The 16,618-nt window shown below is 41.9% G+C and overlaps 1 protein-coding gene across 1 annotated transcript; it reads left to right on the top strand.

Moving 5' to 3' along the window:
- Positions 1-15,682, top strand: LOC138589619 (sodium-coupled neutral amino acid transporter 3-like). The gene is made up of 16 exons (XM_069660000.1): positions 1-28; positions 6,098-6,222; positions 6,318-6,387; positions 7,293-7,408; positions 9,282-9,355; positions 9,479-9,571; positions 9,742-9,823; positions 10,124-10,206; positions 10,329-10,387; positions 10,589-10,705; positions 10,935-11,014; positions 12,457-12,557; positions 12,674-12,798; positions 13,104-13,248; positions 14,700-14,803; positions 14,915-15,682. The coding sequence occupies exons 2-16, from the start codon at positions 6,158-6,160 to the stop codon at positions 15,017-15,019; spliced, it is 1,419 nt and encodes a 472-aa protein (XP_069516101.1). The 5' UTR covers positions 1-28; positions 6,098-6,157; the 3' UTR covers positions 15,020-15,682.
- Positions 15,683-16,618: the final 936 nt, after the last annotated feature.

Raw genomic sequence — 16,618 nt, 5'->3', positions numbered from 1 at the left:
GAGGACTCGGCTGGGCTTGCTTCAGGAGGTAAGTGGCTTCATTCCTGGAGCTGAGCTGGAGCTTCTGTGCTGCCACGTGGGTTGGACACTTGAGTAGAGTGTGCTCAGGCAGAGTGAGGAACCATGGGAGAGGAGAGCAGCGAGAGCTCCGGGGCTTTGATTCTGAAAGGATTGCTGCACTGATTAAACTACATGTATGCACAGTTACATTATGCAGCTGCGCTCCAGATGTTTTCTGACCATGTTGAGCAGCTTATGACAGATCTTTGTCGCCCTTTGATTCAGTTTTACCTTAAAGTTTAAAAGAGCTCGAGCATGATTCTTTTTTTGCTTTTTTGCTTTAGTTAATAATTATCTCAAAATTGTTTTATGAACGAGTTCAGGCGAGGCAGTGACTGCAGCATCAAACGTTTTTGCACAACAGTTATTTTCAGGTTTTTTTATCGTGTATAAAGTTGAGTTTTTCCTCATTATTTTCCAATTTTATCTTCTGATATTTAATTACATTTATCTTCCTGCTAATTTACTTTTTAACGGCATCCCTAAAATTTAGATGTATTTTCAGATAAATTAGAAATAAGTGAGAACGCATCAAAACAAAAACAAAACAGTTTGTTTTTGTTGACGTAAACTCACGCTCGGCTGATGTTTGTCGTCCTGCAGAAGTTTCTTGTAAAGTTTTTAATGTTTTTTAAAAGAAAAAAGACGAAAACATGTGGAGAAAGGTGACAGCATTACATAAGCCATATATATCTACACATTCCATGGTTGGAAAACAGGGCAGGGCCTCAGTCAGGCACACATTGTACCTCACTGTGTGGACGACGTATTTACTGTTGCAGGAGGATGAAAACAGTCTGTGATTTTAAAGCTGTTAAAGCGTGCAGGTTCTTTCTGTCCGGAGACATAAAGATGGTTTCAAACTCTCTTTTTCTCTAGGAGTGAGAAGTTAAAATGTTTATTTGATTTTAAACGTATTTCGAAGACGTAAAAAAGAGAAATGAACAAACAAGCAGACAGACAGAAATAAGTTGAACATCTGAAAAGAAGCGTGAAGAAGTACAAACTTATTAAATCACATCCCGTCTCCCTCAGTCATTGATTGGTAATTATCCAGTCAGCTTCCTGATTGATGCAAACCTATAAATTAATTCATTTTCTCAAACTTGTTAAACATAATTGGTAATAAATGTTAAATATTCTGTCTTACAAAGTATAAATTCATTAATTATACATTTATCACAATCACAATCGTCTTTCTTTGTCTAAAACAAATCAAATAAAACATGTTGATAAGTGACTTTTAGAGGACGTTAGATTACTGTTTCCCCCTGCTTCCATTCTTTATGCTAAGCTAGGCTAACCAGCTGCAGCGCTCTGCTTAAAGGAAGATTTTCAGATCAAAAAGGGTCTGTTTATTCGCTTTCTTTTGCCAGATGAGTAAATGTAACGGTGACCAAGCATACGTCTTACTGATGAATGCCTGGAGCGTTTGCAGTTGGCCATTCTTTGGTATTACGAACAGGGCTTTGGGTCGGAGCGCTAACTAACAATGAAACTCAAAAAACAAGATTAAATCCAAAGAAATAAATAGAAAGGATCAATATGTTGGATCTCTGTTAGACTGAGGTCCAAACACTCAGACAGGAGACGACTCCTTCTCTACCTCCTCAGACTAACTCAGTCTTTTATCGTCCTTTGAGTTTGCTTTGTTTAAACAGTTTCACTCCTGCCAGCTCGATCGGGCGTTGTGCGGTAAACTGAAAGTTACAATGATTCTCCTCGCTCGATAAATAATGTTTGAGCAGTGACAGCACGTGTTGCAGCACGGACTCTGGCATAAATAGATGCTTCTGTTTACAGTTGTAAACGTGTCTTTGGTTAAAAAACTTTGGCATGAAGCTCTTGAAGCTGATTGGTCGACGGGGTGGGCGGGTGTACCTGCAAACTATTGGCCTGATAGTGTAAGGTGGGCACACGGCCACAGCTTGACTTTAACTCTCCTGTCACTTTTATTCATTTAATACTCACAGCAACGTTTAACTTTTAACTTCATATTTTTAACAGATTTTTAGGTTTTATTTGGGATTTCGTGCATTTATACTTTTTGTGCGTTTTTTTATACAAGCAATTTACCTATTTCACCACACCCACACATGTGCTTTTATATTTATTATAATTTATTTTTTCTCCATGTGTTTTGTGTTATTTCTGTGTGAATAAACTTTACTAAAGAAAACTGTTATTAAAAACAGAATAAACTCTGATTCAGCTTATTTTATTCACCTAAAATAAAAACATAAACAAAGTGTAAACATGCGCTCTTTTAAATACGTCTAACTTACAGCATCAATTATCAATTTACAATTCAATTCTAACTTTATTTACAGATTAAAGGCAGGACGACACATATTACAGTGTTATAAGTGATGCTTTATAACACTAGTATGTATAGGTGTGTTCTGATTGCTGCAGGAGCCCCTGAACTGAACAACAGTGTCATAATAAATACATCTTACTCTAAATAAAATCTGTGTCTCTGCTTTGTCTCCGGGGAAACAAACATATTTCAAGTTATTGAACTTGTGAGAGTCCCTCTGTGTGTGGACAGTTTTTACAAATAGTGCCCACATACTGTACAGAAAGTCAAAGTCTGAGTGAGCAGCTCCGTCATGTTTGAGCAGGAGGTCATTCTCAGCTGTTATCACTGCGTCCTGCAGGAGCAGATACACACCGCCCGAGCCGGACAGACCTGGCTGCTCTCCAGCTTCTTATCTGCAGAGACACGTTGCTTTTCGGTTTGGGAAATATTTTGGCACATGTTGCTCCTGTTGGTCAACAGCCTTTTTGTTATCAAAGAGCAGAATACCCTAAGTTTATCTGCTCATCAGCCGCAATCAAGACCACATGAACAAGCAGCTCTGCACAGAAACAGTGGTGGACATAAACCCCAGCTGAGTGTGTTCTCTGCGCAGCATCTTTCTAACCTAAAGTCATTGGATGGTGGATGGATGGTCCTTTAATGCTAACATCAGTTTCCAGCAGCATATCAGAAGCTGTGATGTTCTTTTGCTAACCGGGCTGCAGAAGTTTCCAGTGGGATATTGCTAACGGGGACTGCACGGTGCTGCAGTGGTTAGCGCTGTCACAGAGGGTTCCTGGTTCAAAGGCGTAGTGGGCCTTTCTGTGTGGAGTCTGCATGTTCTCCCCGTGCATGCGTGGGTTCCCTCCAGGTACTCCGGCTTCCTCCCACAAGACATGCTCGTTAGGTTAACTGGTGACTCTAAATTGCTCATAGAATGGTTGTCTTTCTCTATGTGCCCTGTGATTGACAGGCGATCAGTGCAGGGCGTAACTGCCCAATGACAGCTGGGATAGGCTCCAGGTAAGGCTGAAAGTATGTAGTAGTGGTGGCAATGGCAGAGCAGAGGGAGAGGCCTGAAATCTTGCAGCTTAAATGTTTAGGAGGAAGTGTGATTGTGGAGCGTGACACCTGTCATGTGTGAAATCAGTGCAGCTCAAGTTACCTGAACTAGCTCACAGGTGCTCGTTTCCCTGTTCGCTAAAGATCTCAGGTGCATCTAACAAGCACAAGTTATAAGATAAGATAAGTATATAAGTATAAGCAGAGGGATGAAGCAAAACGACATACTACCTTCCCACACCTAATAATCTGTGGGATTGTGCGTTTTTGAATCTACAGAGCATGCTCAGTAGAATCCTCCTCTGACCAAGTGGACAGACTTCCTGTTGGCTCCCTGCACACACGGAACACATAAAATAATCTGATCGTCGCGGCAGCAAATTTCTGTTGGTAGAAAGTCATTTCAAAAGTTGGAATTTCTCAGCCGCTTATTTCCCAATGATTTGTAAAGGAAAAAGACTTTGATCGGCGTGTGCCGTGTGATTTGGCTCTAATGAGTGTGTGTTTTTGCGTGATGTCTTATCCGTACAAACATTACAAAACGATTTCTCTGCCAATATTGTTAAAGTGTTTGACCTGGAGTGGCCTGCGCTAAACACTGCACTGTTTGTTGTTGGCTCTTCTGTTGGTACATTCAGACCCAACAGACACATGGAGAGGAGCGTGTGCTTCAGAGGTGTACTTTGATACCGATGACCTGAGCTGCTGAACCCTAATCCACTCCCTCTCTTCATCTCCAGCTGAAGGCTGTAATAAATCATATACTCAGTATCTATCTCAGTAGCAGATGACCTTCTTTAGCTGCTACAGTCTGTCAGATGTTACAGATAAACATCACTGAGATATAAGAGGGCAGAAAAAGTCCTTAAAGGCGAAGTATCAATTTAATTCTGTCGGTAGGGGTCTCCTAATCAGAACAACAACAAAAGACGTATTTTGATGACATCATACAGTTGCTTGGGATCATGGGAGTCGTTGTCTCCATAGATAAACAACCAGCGCGGTCTGTGACTCAAACTCATGTTTACCTCGATGATTGTGTGAAAGTTTTATTAGCTACATTCAGTCATATTCAGTGTTTGGTAACGATACTTTTGAAAGTAAGTTACTGCGTTACCTCCTGAGCAAAGTAACACGTTAAATCACTTTTGTGTTACCAAAAATTAAACCCTCTTTGCGACTCGTTCCATATGTGTGTTATATCATCAGGACGGCGTGTAGCCTGCTGTGCGTCTACCTTTGAATGTATCGACTCTACCGTCGTTGCATCGCCTCATTTACGGCCCAAAATCTGTAACTCTGCAGCCTGATAACTGGAACGACTGACGCAGTATAACCTTTACAGCTCTTTATGATGCTAACAGTCGGACAGTGAACTGGGCAGAGGCATACAGCTGTTTCCATGACAACAACACAACACAGGCTCTTAGTCCCACCAGTGTTGTGGAGCTGTGTTTAGCTGCAGATGCTTCTTCACATTTGAAGTCGAGCTCTTCACAGCTGACGGGCACTTCTCCTCCAGACACAGCTTACATTTCACCGTCATGTTGTTCTCGTCCCTTTCACCCAAACATTCAGAGTAATGTGAATACTTCCACAAAGTAAACGCTGTCCTCTCTGACATCTCGCTAGCTGAGTTAGCTAGCTACACATGCGCACTGACACAGCTGTGTTTACCTTCTGCTGGTACGCAGCTACCTGCCAGGAAGGAGGAGAGAAACAGAGACAGAGCTTCCAGCAGTTTCTGTTTTTACGGCAATACAGATGACTTTTTATGAAAAAGTAACTAAATAACAGATTACTTGACTTGCAGAGCTAACGCGTTACGTTACTTGTTACATCAAAGAAGTAATCAGAGTACTCTAACAGATTACTTTGTAACACATTACCCAAAAACACTCCTCGTGTTTATTCACATTATGTAACTTCACTCTCCTTCACAGCTGCCTTTTAAGCTTTTGTCCAGTAACACATTAAAGGAAAGATTGTTCTTTATAACTGCTTACATGGATTACACCTTGAACCACATCCGACAACCATTTAAACTGTTATTCACAAGTAAATATTTAATATGCGTCTCTTTAAAGCTATGACAGGAGGAAACAGATGCAATGAAGTTTGTACGCTGAAAAAAACAAAAAGAAAATAGAGCTTTATTAATAATATGTATTCGGTTAAAGTTACTATTATATTTCTCTTTATTAAAATGTGTTCTGCCCTCTCTGAACATCTATTAATAACCCTGAGGTTTCATACTTTTCCTGTTGAAGAGATGTTGCTTTGTGTGCAGTTTTTCTCCCCTCATTCGAAGGACAGATTGTGTCATAAGTTTAAAAGCCTCCTGATACAAACGTGCAATCATTTGGTTTGTGAATAAAGTTGACTTTAAATGCAACAGCATGCAGTTTTGAACCTTTAGAAATGTCGATGTGTTGGTCAATGTCTGTACCAGGTTCACTTGGGTTTAAGATGTTATTTGCAAATTGTCTCCGTAGACCAAAGTCTGAAGCAACCTCACAGTCCCTGTGGCCGGGCTGCAGCTACTGAACCACAGCTAAAAATACACAGCTGGAGCCAGCAGCAGTATTTTTATCACAAAGGTTTTAACTATGAAGCTGTATAAACAAAATGTACGTGCTTACATGTGTTAATATTCTGTTTTTTCTTTTCCAGATTTCCCGAAAGTTCCCGTCTCTCTAAAGCAACAAGTCTTCCTATGAACCTGCTGTGAGTATGGAGCTGCAGAAGCTATCTAATGGAAACCACCACCATGATGTTGAGGTGCCTCTGGAGGGAGGGTAGGTGTCTCCTATGTGTTTCCTCGCAGTGAATAATTCATGGTAAATCAAATGTTCCAGTTATTGAAAGCTGAAGTTTGTGTTGTTCATCGCAGCGTTCCACCAGAGGAGGAAAAGTTCCTGCAACACAAGAGCGATGGATCGAAGAGACCTCAGTTCACAGATGTGAGTGAGAGACGGAGGCTGTGCGAACTGCTTGTACATGTGATTGTGAAGACTTTATGGATTATAAGTGAACCATCAGGGAGGGTGGGGGGATCAGAAACGTCCACAGAGGGTCTTTAGATTGTGTTTTGATAAAATGTCTTGTGTAAACCCATAATTTGTTTGATTGACAGACATCCGATCTCAAACGGATCAGCTACGTCATCAGATCTAATTCATCTTTATTCTGTTAATATTCTGTGTCCCAGGAAGTCGCTCAAGGCGACTGTGAGACTGACATTAACTATAAATATTTCATTTCCAGATATTGGGAGGATATTGCAACTTTTTTAAGCAAAGGGAGGCATCCGAAAAAGGGGGATGATCTGTGCCTCCATTATATATTGATCAGTGTGGATTTGATATGAAATTAGGGGAGCGATAATTGAAGGCCTTGAGGACAACCAGCTCTTGCATTTTTATTAAACATGAATAACAGATTCAGCCACCCAATAGTCCACAGAATAGTTTCACACAGTCAGTCCCCATGCAGTTGCATACCTGCATACAACATGGCATAAAGGTGCTGAGGATTAGAATGCAGATATCTTTTCATTTTAATATTTTATAATCATTTAAAGACATTGCAGTTAAATTTAACGTTGCTGATCTGAAACTTGAATAGGAACATAATCCCTGCAGCAGTGATTCCCCCTCCAAACAGACACTAATGCACAGCAGTTGCATGTTTACGTTTGTTGTGGACGACATGGTTGTATAATTTATGAATAGGATGCTGAAAGTTATTGCATTATCTTGGGCATAATACTGAGTCAAACTGAGAAGAAATGCCGCAACATGCAGGCCAACATAATCTTTGTTATTGTGCCTTTGAAGTTAATTGTCCCGTCTCGTGTTTTCTCCAGTTCGAGGGTAAAACCTCGTTCGGGATGTCCGTCTTCAACCTGAGTAACGCCATCATGGGCAGCGGCATCCTGGGTCTGTCGTACGCCATGTCCAACACCGGCATCGTGCTCTTCCTGTGAGTACTACAAACACACACACTGTGGTACACATAGTGCTACTGAACACACACACACACACACACACACACACACACACACACACACACACTGTACCTCAGCAGTTCCGTGAAAACAGACGAAGACAAACAGACACATAAGAGACAAGGTACATGTTACACAACACAGGATAACTGCTTACGACATGTGTGGTTATGACATAAAGTAAAACTCAAAAAGAGAATGTTAGAAAATGTTAAAAAGAAAACAAAATGTATCTACATGTTTACCTGCTGTTGTTGCTTTTGTGTGATTGTTTTCATCACATTTCTTTTTATATGATTTTCTATGGTTCTGTCAAACATATTTACAGCCAAAAAATCCCCAATAAGTCAATAATTTATACGCTGAATAGAATACTGTGGGTCAAAGATAACAGGAGCTCGTGTTATGTAACTATTGTGACGATCATCCTGCAGAAAAACAATGATTATTCATTGCTCCCTGATGTTAAAGTCTGATGTTTTGTTGACCCATTAATCTGCCTGTCACTCGGTTTTCCTGCATCAGTCCAACATGAAGTCCAGTATGACCAGTAGCTTGTGGAGGCTAATCTTAGCTAATGTTTGCTAACTTCAGACAGATATTTCTGGGTTATCGGCATCGACACAATTCACTGATTTGATAACTCTTCTCTTCGTGACCTACTGTTACATTTAAACACAGCTGGTGGCTATCGTTCCTATTGTTCAGTAAATGGGCTCACTTATAACGCCAGTATTTTATCTGATAGCCGCCCAGTCTGATTAACAACCAGTGTTTGTACACAGACTTGGCTCTGGCACTGGCAAACAAACACTCCACTACTATGCCGTCAAATCCCTGCCAGAATGCGTGAGCGTGGATATAAAGGACAGTCATGCACACATTATTTCCGCGAGCGGTCGAGCAGAGAAATGTTGCATGCGATTCCTTTAAAGCACTCGCAAAAATAACGCGTGCATGACTGTTTGATTTGTTGTCGCCTCACAGCTAGAAGGTTCTGGACATTGTGGGCCTTCCTGTGTGGAGTCTGCATGTTCTCCCCGTGCATGCGTGGGTTCCCTCAGGGTCTCCGGCTTCCTCCCACAGTCCAAAGACATGCTCGTTAGGTTCATTGGTGGCTCTAAATTACCCGTAGGTGTGAATGTGAGCGTGAAAGGTTGTCTGCCCTGCGATTGACTGGTGATCAGTCCAGGTGTAACCCCGCCTCTCACCCAATGAGAGCTGGGATAGGCTCCAGCCCCCCGCAAGCGTGAACAGGATAAGTGGTATAGATAATGGATGGATGGATTGTTGCTAGCTGTTATGTACCTGTACCTGCTGGATGAAGGTGGAGGATGTTTCCCTGCAATTCACGTCAATGAATTTAGAGGGCAGAGCTTTGACAGAGCTTTTGGCTGTTTGGTTCAAATATCAACAAACTTTCTTCAGAATCACAGACACCACCTTTATCACTCAACATATGTAAAACACACGGACATCTGACTGGGGTCCCGGAGAATAAACTCCTGTGAGAAAAATCCATCATTACAAAACGGATTTCTTCTCAGAAAGTTATAAGTTACATCATCAGTCATCTAAAATATACAGTTAGTTTGCATATTGTGTAAAATAAAATTGTAGAAAACCCCGTAACAAGAACCATCTCTTATTCTTTCTAAAAGTAGCTCATAAACACGTTCAACGTATTTGATTGATTTAATGCACTTATTGATTCTTTCAATTTTTGGGACGCATGCACAGCGTTCAGTTACTTATTGTGCGCCACTTTGGAGAAAAACATCAGCACAACACATATTATATATATATATATATATAATAATGGATTTGTTTTGTGTTTGTGTTCCACAGGATCCTCCTGACATGTATCGCATGTTTGTCCTGTTATTCCATCCATCTGCTGCTGAGCAGCGCGGGAGTTGTTGGTAAGGCTTCATGCAATCAGAGACCTAAGATTAGTCTCCCTCGCTCTGCATTTCCCCTCTCATACAGGCCTGTTTAGAATCCTGACAGGTGTGTGAAGGTGAATGTTGACATGCTCTCTCCAGGTATTCGTGCGTACGAGCAGCTCGGCCTGAGAGCTTTCGGTCATCCTGGGAAGATTCTAGCAGCAGTCATCATAACGCTTCATAACATTGGAGGTGAGACTCTGACACTCAGGTGTGGTATTTGAAATGGCCGTGTCATTAGAGTGGGTGGTGAGGATGCATCTCGCCAGGGGAACCACGTGTGTGTGTGTGTGTGTGTGTAGTGTGTATGTAGACTCATAAACACTCTTCCTTCAGGCTGTCTCTGTTTTCCTCCCCTGCAGCCATGTCCAGCTACCTGTTCATCGTCAAGTCTGAGCTGCCGCTCGTCATCCAGGCCTTCCTCGGCCAGACGTCCAGCTCTGAGTGAGTGTTTCTGAGAACTGTGACATCAAAAAACGTAGGAGTTTCAGATTGGTACAAGTTAAGACTAATATATCAAAATCCACAGTGTATAAGTGCGTCTGTCAATACTTTCTGACTTCCTGTGGCTCTCAGCTCGATGATCACAAGCTCCTGAATATGTTAACTTACTCAGCTGCTCACTGCAGTTTTATCAAACAGGAAGTAGTGCACTTGTTGGGGACTCGTTTCAGTGGCAGGTTAACCTATAGTTGTTACTGGGGTGTGTTTTACTTAATGTGATGTCTTGTGCTCTCCTCGTAGCGACTGGTTCATGAATGGAAACTACCTCATCATCATCGTCACTATCTGCATCATCCTCCCTCTAACGCTGATGAAACACCTCGGTACGTCTCTTCTTCTGTTCTCCAATACGAATGAAAGAAGCCAAAGAAGATCAGCACAACTACACCTAACTGTAGGAACAGAGAGACTTTATGTTAAATGCTGTTTGCCTTTTGTTCTGCAGGTTATCTCGGTTATACAAGCGGCTTCTCTCTCTCCTGCATGGTCTTCTTCCTCTCTTCGGTGAGTCGTCACAACGCATTAGTTCATGTAGTGATGGAGAAATCATTTGACCACTGAGCTAAGGCCACAGAGAGAGCTTATGGTTTGTTGCTGGCTACCAACTGTGACCAAGACTGTATAATATGTTTTATAATATGTTGTCCTTTACAGTACAGTAAATATACAGTCTTTGGGAGGACTTATTTTTCTCTGTCCCATCAGGTCATCTACAAAAGATTCAACATCCCCTGCCCTCTGGAAGTGTTTGGAAACTTCTCTGTGGACGCCGTCATCCCAGACGACACGTGCACGGCCAAATTCTTCACCATCAACCAAGAGGTCAGAGATGATGAACTGTCTGAACTCTAATTGCACACACACACCCACACACAAAATATACCATTCAAGCTGCTCATGTATGGAGATCTGTGTTCAGAGGAGTCCGTGTGCTGGGCACGTGTTCGGGCAGGAACTATTTGCGGGTGCATCGTATTTCATGGGGTGGGGTAGAGTTCATGCGCTTCCTGGAAGACGACCAACTGATGTTACTGTGTTACTCCACTTGCAGACGGCGTATACCATCCCTATCCTGGCGTTCGCTTTCGTGTGTCACCCTGAAGTGCTTCCCATCTACACTGAGCTGAGCAAGTAAGATGCACGTGTATCACATTCTGCACATACAGTACACACCATGCACTTCCACAGCACGTATAAGGTGAACCTTTCATTCATCATGTGGAAATAAGATACAAGGGAATACTCCTCAGTGCATGCCCTGTCGCGGTTTAAAGTTGCACTCCTGATTATTTTCTTCCAGATTCTGAAAGCTGAATTTGCACAAATCCAACACCAGTGAACAAACACACCTTTATACAACTCATGTATGACTTGATTGCCATCAGCCTGGCTCAGGTTAACCCATCGTAAAGCAAGAGATAAATACAGAGAATGAATCTCAGTGAACTTTTTATCATCTAGTTTGACAGTCGGTCATAACTGAAAAAGAACATACATAGAAACATCGAGCAATAAAAAACGAGATTTCTTTCACATCTGCCAAAGAGCGTCATAAACACTATTTAAAGTGAATCTGCGATTTCCCAGGTTTTAAATACCAGGATCTGTTTGTTTCGGGCATTCGGAGACTTTTCAGGTAATTCTCCTGGTGGTTTAATCCTTTGAACAATGAAACCCTAAAAACAAGCTGCAAGCCAAGAAACGAGCTAAGCTAACATTAGCGGCACCGCAGCTGCTTTCAGACATGTGTCCATCAAAGCTTCAGAGAAACCCTGAAATTTAACTTCAAACTGCTTTATTCAGGGAGGCCGTGCACTAAAGTTACATCGGAATAGCTTTAAACAACACAGCTTACGGATTAATTCTGATTTATTACAACTTGGGTGTTCAGTTCCCCGAGGGGGTCAGGCGATGAGGGGAGTCACAACAAAATAAAACCCAGAAAAAAGAAGAAATTTAAAAGAATTTATTGAAGAACTAAACTTTCAATAAAATGAGCTTCGATCCAAAACAAACAAAAGAAAAGCTGATCGATACGTCCTTAACACTATTAACTAGAACAACAACAATAAAGAAGCCTTGAAGAAAACACCCGCCTTCCAAAGAAGGAGTAAACAGACACACACGCAGACTAATGGCACACTGACACCGACTGCCTCCTCTCTCCTGCTCTTTATGCTCTGGCCCTTGATTAGTAAATTGGCACAGGTGAGCTCAATCACCTGCTGCATCAAGGGGAGAGCAGCACCTGAGGAGCATACAGGAGAGAGACAGAGAACACTAACACAACAAACACACAGCACGTAAAAACATTGGGCCTCATAACTCGCTAATAACAAGTCAGACAAGTAAAGAAACAGATCAGTCAACTTTAAATTACAACAGTTTATCCAAATTATGAAAACCACTTTATCTCAAAGTCAAAGTCATTTTATTTTCGTTATGTTTTATTAACGACCTGCCCAAGTGGCCAAAAAAAGTTACTGCAGCTAGTTTCACATTTGAGAGCGACAGAAATAACCCTGCTGGATGTTTTGTATTGCTAAAACATCTGACGTTTGGTTCCCCTAAAGCCCAACGAAGAGGAGAATGCAGAATATCGGAAATGTTTCCATCCTGGGCATGTTCGTCATGTACTTCCTCACGGCCATATTTGGATACCTGACCTTTTACGGTGAGCCTCTTTAAACCATCTGCAAACATAGCCCGGTTTAATGATGAGAGAGGTGTCCAAGTTATTTATATATCGTGTGTGTGTGTGTGTGTGTGTGTGTGTGTGTGTGTGTGCAGGCAACACTGAAGCAGAGCTCCTCCATACCTACAGTAAGGTGGACCCCCTGGACACTCTGATCCTGTGTGTCCGGCTGGCCGTCCTGGTGGCCGTCACTCTGACTGTCCCTGTGGTTCTGTTTCCTGTAAGACATTTTTTATTACGTTCATTTAAACTGGAAAAATACTTCTTTACAAAGATGTCAAGTTAGAGTTTAAAATCATTTACATAAAGATATAAATACCAAAAGAACAACCACTATAAAAGTAAAGGCCGGACTCTTGAGTTGAGGTGTACATGGTATTATTTAATATACAGGTTAAAGGTTTAACCCATTAGTTATTCCATGTCCATATGTAAGTGCATTGCATTAACTTAAGAAAAACCTGCAGGAATTCAACAATTTGAATAATTATTACAATTTCTAACTGACCCCCTTGTTTCTGTCAGATCCGTCGCGCCCTCCTGCAGCTGCTGTTTCCAGGAAAACCCTTCCACTGGCTGCGTCACATCATCATCGCCATGTGTCTGCTGTTCGTCGTCAACCTGCTGGTCATCCTCGTTCCCAATATTCGAGACATCTTTGGCATTACTGGTGGGATATTAGACAAAAATAAACACAGAAATGCAACACACCAAAAATTCTGAACAGAACAGAAGTCACATTTTAAAATAATAGATTTAGAGTTGGAGCAGATCTCAAGTTTTAAAGGAGGATGTTTTAAATTAAAGGCCTTTGTTTAATTTCATCTGAGCAAAGCATTCAGCATGGTTAAACACATGTTAGTTCACTTTGTTTGTTTACATATCACCATGTATTTAACTAGTTTTGATCCAATTTGAAGGACGTTGGTTGAACTAACAGAATCGTCATGTGGCGTTCCCCAAGGCTCCATTCTCGGGCCTCTTCTATTCAACATCTACAGGCTCCCACTGGCTTAATAAGACTTGATATTTTGCCATAATTATGAAGGCAGCACTAAGGTTTACATGACAATATCACTAACTGAACACTGTATGATCCCATACATGCAATAAGTATTGGATTTACCAACATTTACTACAGTTTGACCAATTTACAACGGAAAAATAGTTTCACAACAGCAACAGAAGTGCAATAAATCCTGTTTACAAGACCACAAACCTATCCAGAAAGTTTTGAACTCAAAGCACATTAGGATAATTAAAATTAGTCGTTTTAAATCATAAGAATAAATCAGGAAATACATGACTTATGCCAGCTATTTAGTAGACTAGGTGTCACTGCAGGTCAGACTAAAGTTCTTGGATGATTGTCTGGTTGTCCGGGGGAAACACAACTGTCTCAAAATGCTTCAGTTGGATTATAAGGCTCTGATGGATTAAGACCAAAATGCATCTCTCTGCTGCTTTACCTACTGAACCGTCCAGACCTCTCGGCTGGTCTGAGATCTTTCAGGTGGTCTGGACCAGGTCTGATGTTGGTCTTTGGGTCAGACCGAGATGTGGCGAGCATTTAGTTTCTCTACAACACATATGTGCAGAAAATTTAAAGTACATTCCTTTAAATTGTTTCTCAGAGCCTAATGTCTGATGAAAATCCATCAGTTTGAGCTTATGTGACTTTCACTTGACAGCTAAAGTACATCAAGTCATTAAGTCAGCAAACTGACTCAGTAAAATCAGTATCAACAAGGCAAATGGCCAATCATAATTTAGGATTTTGGGATGGCCACCCCTGGTGACCCCTCTGGATCCACCCCAACATTAGCCTCCTTTCTCTGCTAGACTTCACCAGCAGAACCCGACTGTGGTTTTACTGCTTCTGAGTTCAACCGTTTGATTTTGAGATGAAGATGTACTTTTTCCATCCTCTTTGGTAAGTTACATAGTCTTACTTTAATTTAGCTCATGGTAAAGGCAGTATGCAGGTGGTCGCAGTCCTGAAACAGATTCATTTTTCATTGTGTCGGCTCATTCATCACAGCCAACGTATTAAAAAAATTAAAATCAGATAAATCATGTTTTACAATTAAAGTATTTATCGTGCCTCCTTTGTGTGTCCAGGGGCAACCACTGCTCCCAGTCTGATCTTCATCCTTCCTGGACTCTTCTACATCCGCATCATCCCCACTGAGCAGGAGCCCATGAAGTCCAGACCAAAGATACAGGTAGGTTCAAATCCCTACTTGACCCTGAAACAACCTGAGAACAGCAGAGTTCATGGAAGTAAAACCAGCTAAGTGTGATTCTGTTTTGATGTCTGTGTTTTTGGCTTTCAGGCTGCGTGTTTCACAGCTATGGGTTTCATATTCATGACCATGAGCCTGACTTTCATCGGACTGGACTGGACGAGCGGAGAAAAGCGAAGTCTTGGTGGCCATTAAATCCCAAACCCTCCAAGCCCTACAGCGCCAGCAGCCATCGCTGCACCCCTCCTCCAGGCCTCTGGATAGGAACCAAGACTCAACCTACTGCTGGAAGGCTCGCAGCTTTGGTGGGACTGTTTTTATTAATCATAAGGACAATCTGTTCCCCCAGAGTGATGACCGGAGCCCACCCAGGTTGATATGTAACCACCAGCATCCATCACAGGTGGTGTTCCTCTGTTCTGCATGAAGAGCCGACCAACATGTTGGCCATGGAAGCCCCAAACCACTAAAGCTATTTGCCTCACAGAGGCTAAATGTGGCGTTTAATGAGAGCAATTTAAAGAAAATTGGACAAATGTCTAAATGCAAAAATGTAATTTATCAGCAGTTTGTTGGAGAAGTTTAGAAAGTGTTTGATAAAGATGTTATTAAGAATGGTTCCCATCATGGTGTTTAACATTAACGTCCTATAATTTGTGTTTATACGAGAGTCGAACGGTGTGAGCTCAATGAACAAACATGATTCTTTTTAATCCGTATTATGTGTAATGTAAATCTGTGAGGCAGCATTTGCCAAAAAAAAATCAATGTCGGCTTCCATCAGCCAAAATCTATGAAGTGAACTGTGAACCAATTACTTTGGTGTAATCAGTGTGTGACTTTATTCTCGACAGTATATGTGGCTATTGTTTAATAAAAATTCACAAAAGATGAAACCTGTCGGTGTTTTTTTTAAAGTGCAAACAGACTGTACACCGATCAGCCATAATGACCACTGACAGGTCGAGTGAATTACATTGATTATCTCGTTAGACTGCCCCCCGTCAGTGGGTGGGATATGTTCGGCTGCAGGTGAACATTTTGTCTTTGAAGTTGATGTTGGAAGCAGAAAAAATGGTTCATATGTGAGGATGTGAGCGACTCTGACAAGGGCCAAACTGTGATGGCAGCTAGACGACTGGGTCAGAGCATCTCCAAACCTGCAGCTCTTGTTCTCGGTCTGCAGAGGTCAGCACCTACCAAGGGAGGAAAACAGGTGAACCGGCGACCAGTCAAGGTGCCCATTCTGACCCCTGTCCACCACCGAAAGCGCCTACAATGGGCATGAAAGCATCAGAACTGGACCACGGAGCGATGGAAGAAGGAGGTCTGGTCTGATGAATCATGTTTTCTTTTACATCATGTGGCCGGGTGCGTGTGCGTCTCTTACCTGGGGAAGACATGGCACCAGGATGCACTATGGGAAGAAAGCGAGCCATCGGAGGCAGTGTGATGCTTTGGGCAATGTTCTGCTTGGTGACAATAATTGTCCGCAACCATAGCAAGATGGGGATAAGTTCGCACAGGGCCTCTCACTGTGGCGTGCCAAATTCTAAACTCGCCTATAGGGCGCTAAAATGGTCAGAGCTGGCCCTGCCCCTCATGATTAGCAGGTCGCAGCAGGGTAAACAGAATCTGAGAATGAGAAGCCACCTTGTTTATTAATCCAGTTACTGTCACAGTTTCAATAGAAACAAAAGGTGAGGACCCAGAAGCAGACTTAGATAACGGATTTAATTAAATAAAAAGGCAGAAGGCGAAACAAAAGGCTTACTCATGTGAGGAATCCAAGGG

The sequence above is a fragment of the Semicossyphus pulcher genome, unplaced genomic scaffold (genome assembly GCF_022749685.1).
Source record: "Semicossyphus pulcher isolate SPU_LCO1_2020_fin unplaced genomic scaffold, fSemPul1.0.p SCAF_13, whole genome shotgun sequence".
NCBI classification, from domain to species: domain Eukaryota; kingdom Metazoa; phylum Chordata; class Actinopteri; order Labriformes; family Labridae; genus Semicossyphus; species Semicossyphus pulcher.
Note: the sequence above shows the minus strand (reverse complement) of the source record. Positions and strands in the feature narration are given on the sequence as shown.

Coding starts and splice junctions, on each gene's coding strand:
- LOC138589619 (XM_069660000.1), top strand. CDS start 6,158: ATGGAGCTGCAGAAGCTATCTAATGGAAACCACCACCATGATGTTGAG. Junction 6,223..6,317: donor GAGGTGCCTCTGGAGGGAGG/GTAGGTGTCTCC, acceptor TGTTCATCGCAG/CGTTCCACCAGAGGAGGAAA. Junction 9,824..10,123: donor GGCCAGACGTCCAGCTCTGA/GTGAGTGTTTCT, acceptor CTCTCCTCGTAG/CGACTGGTTCATGAATGGAA.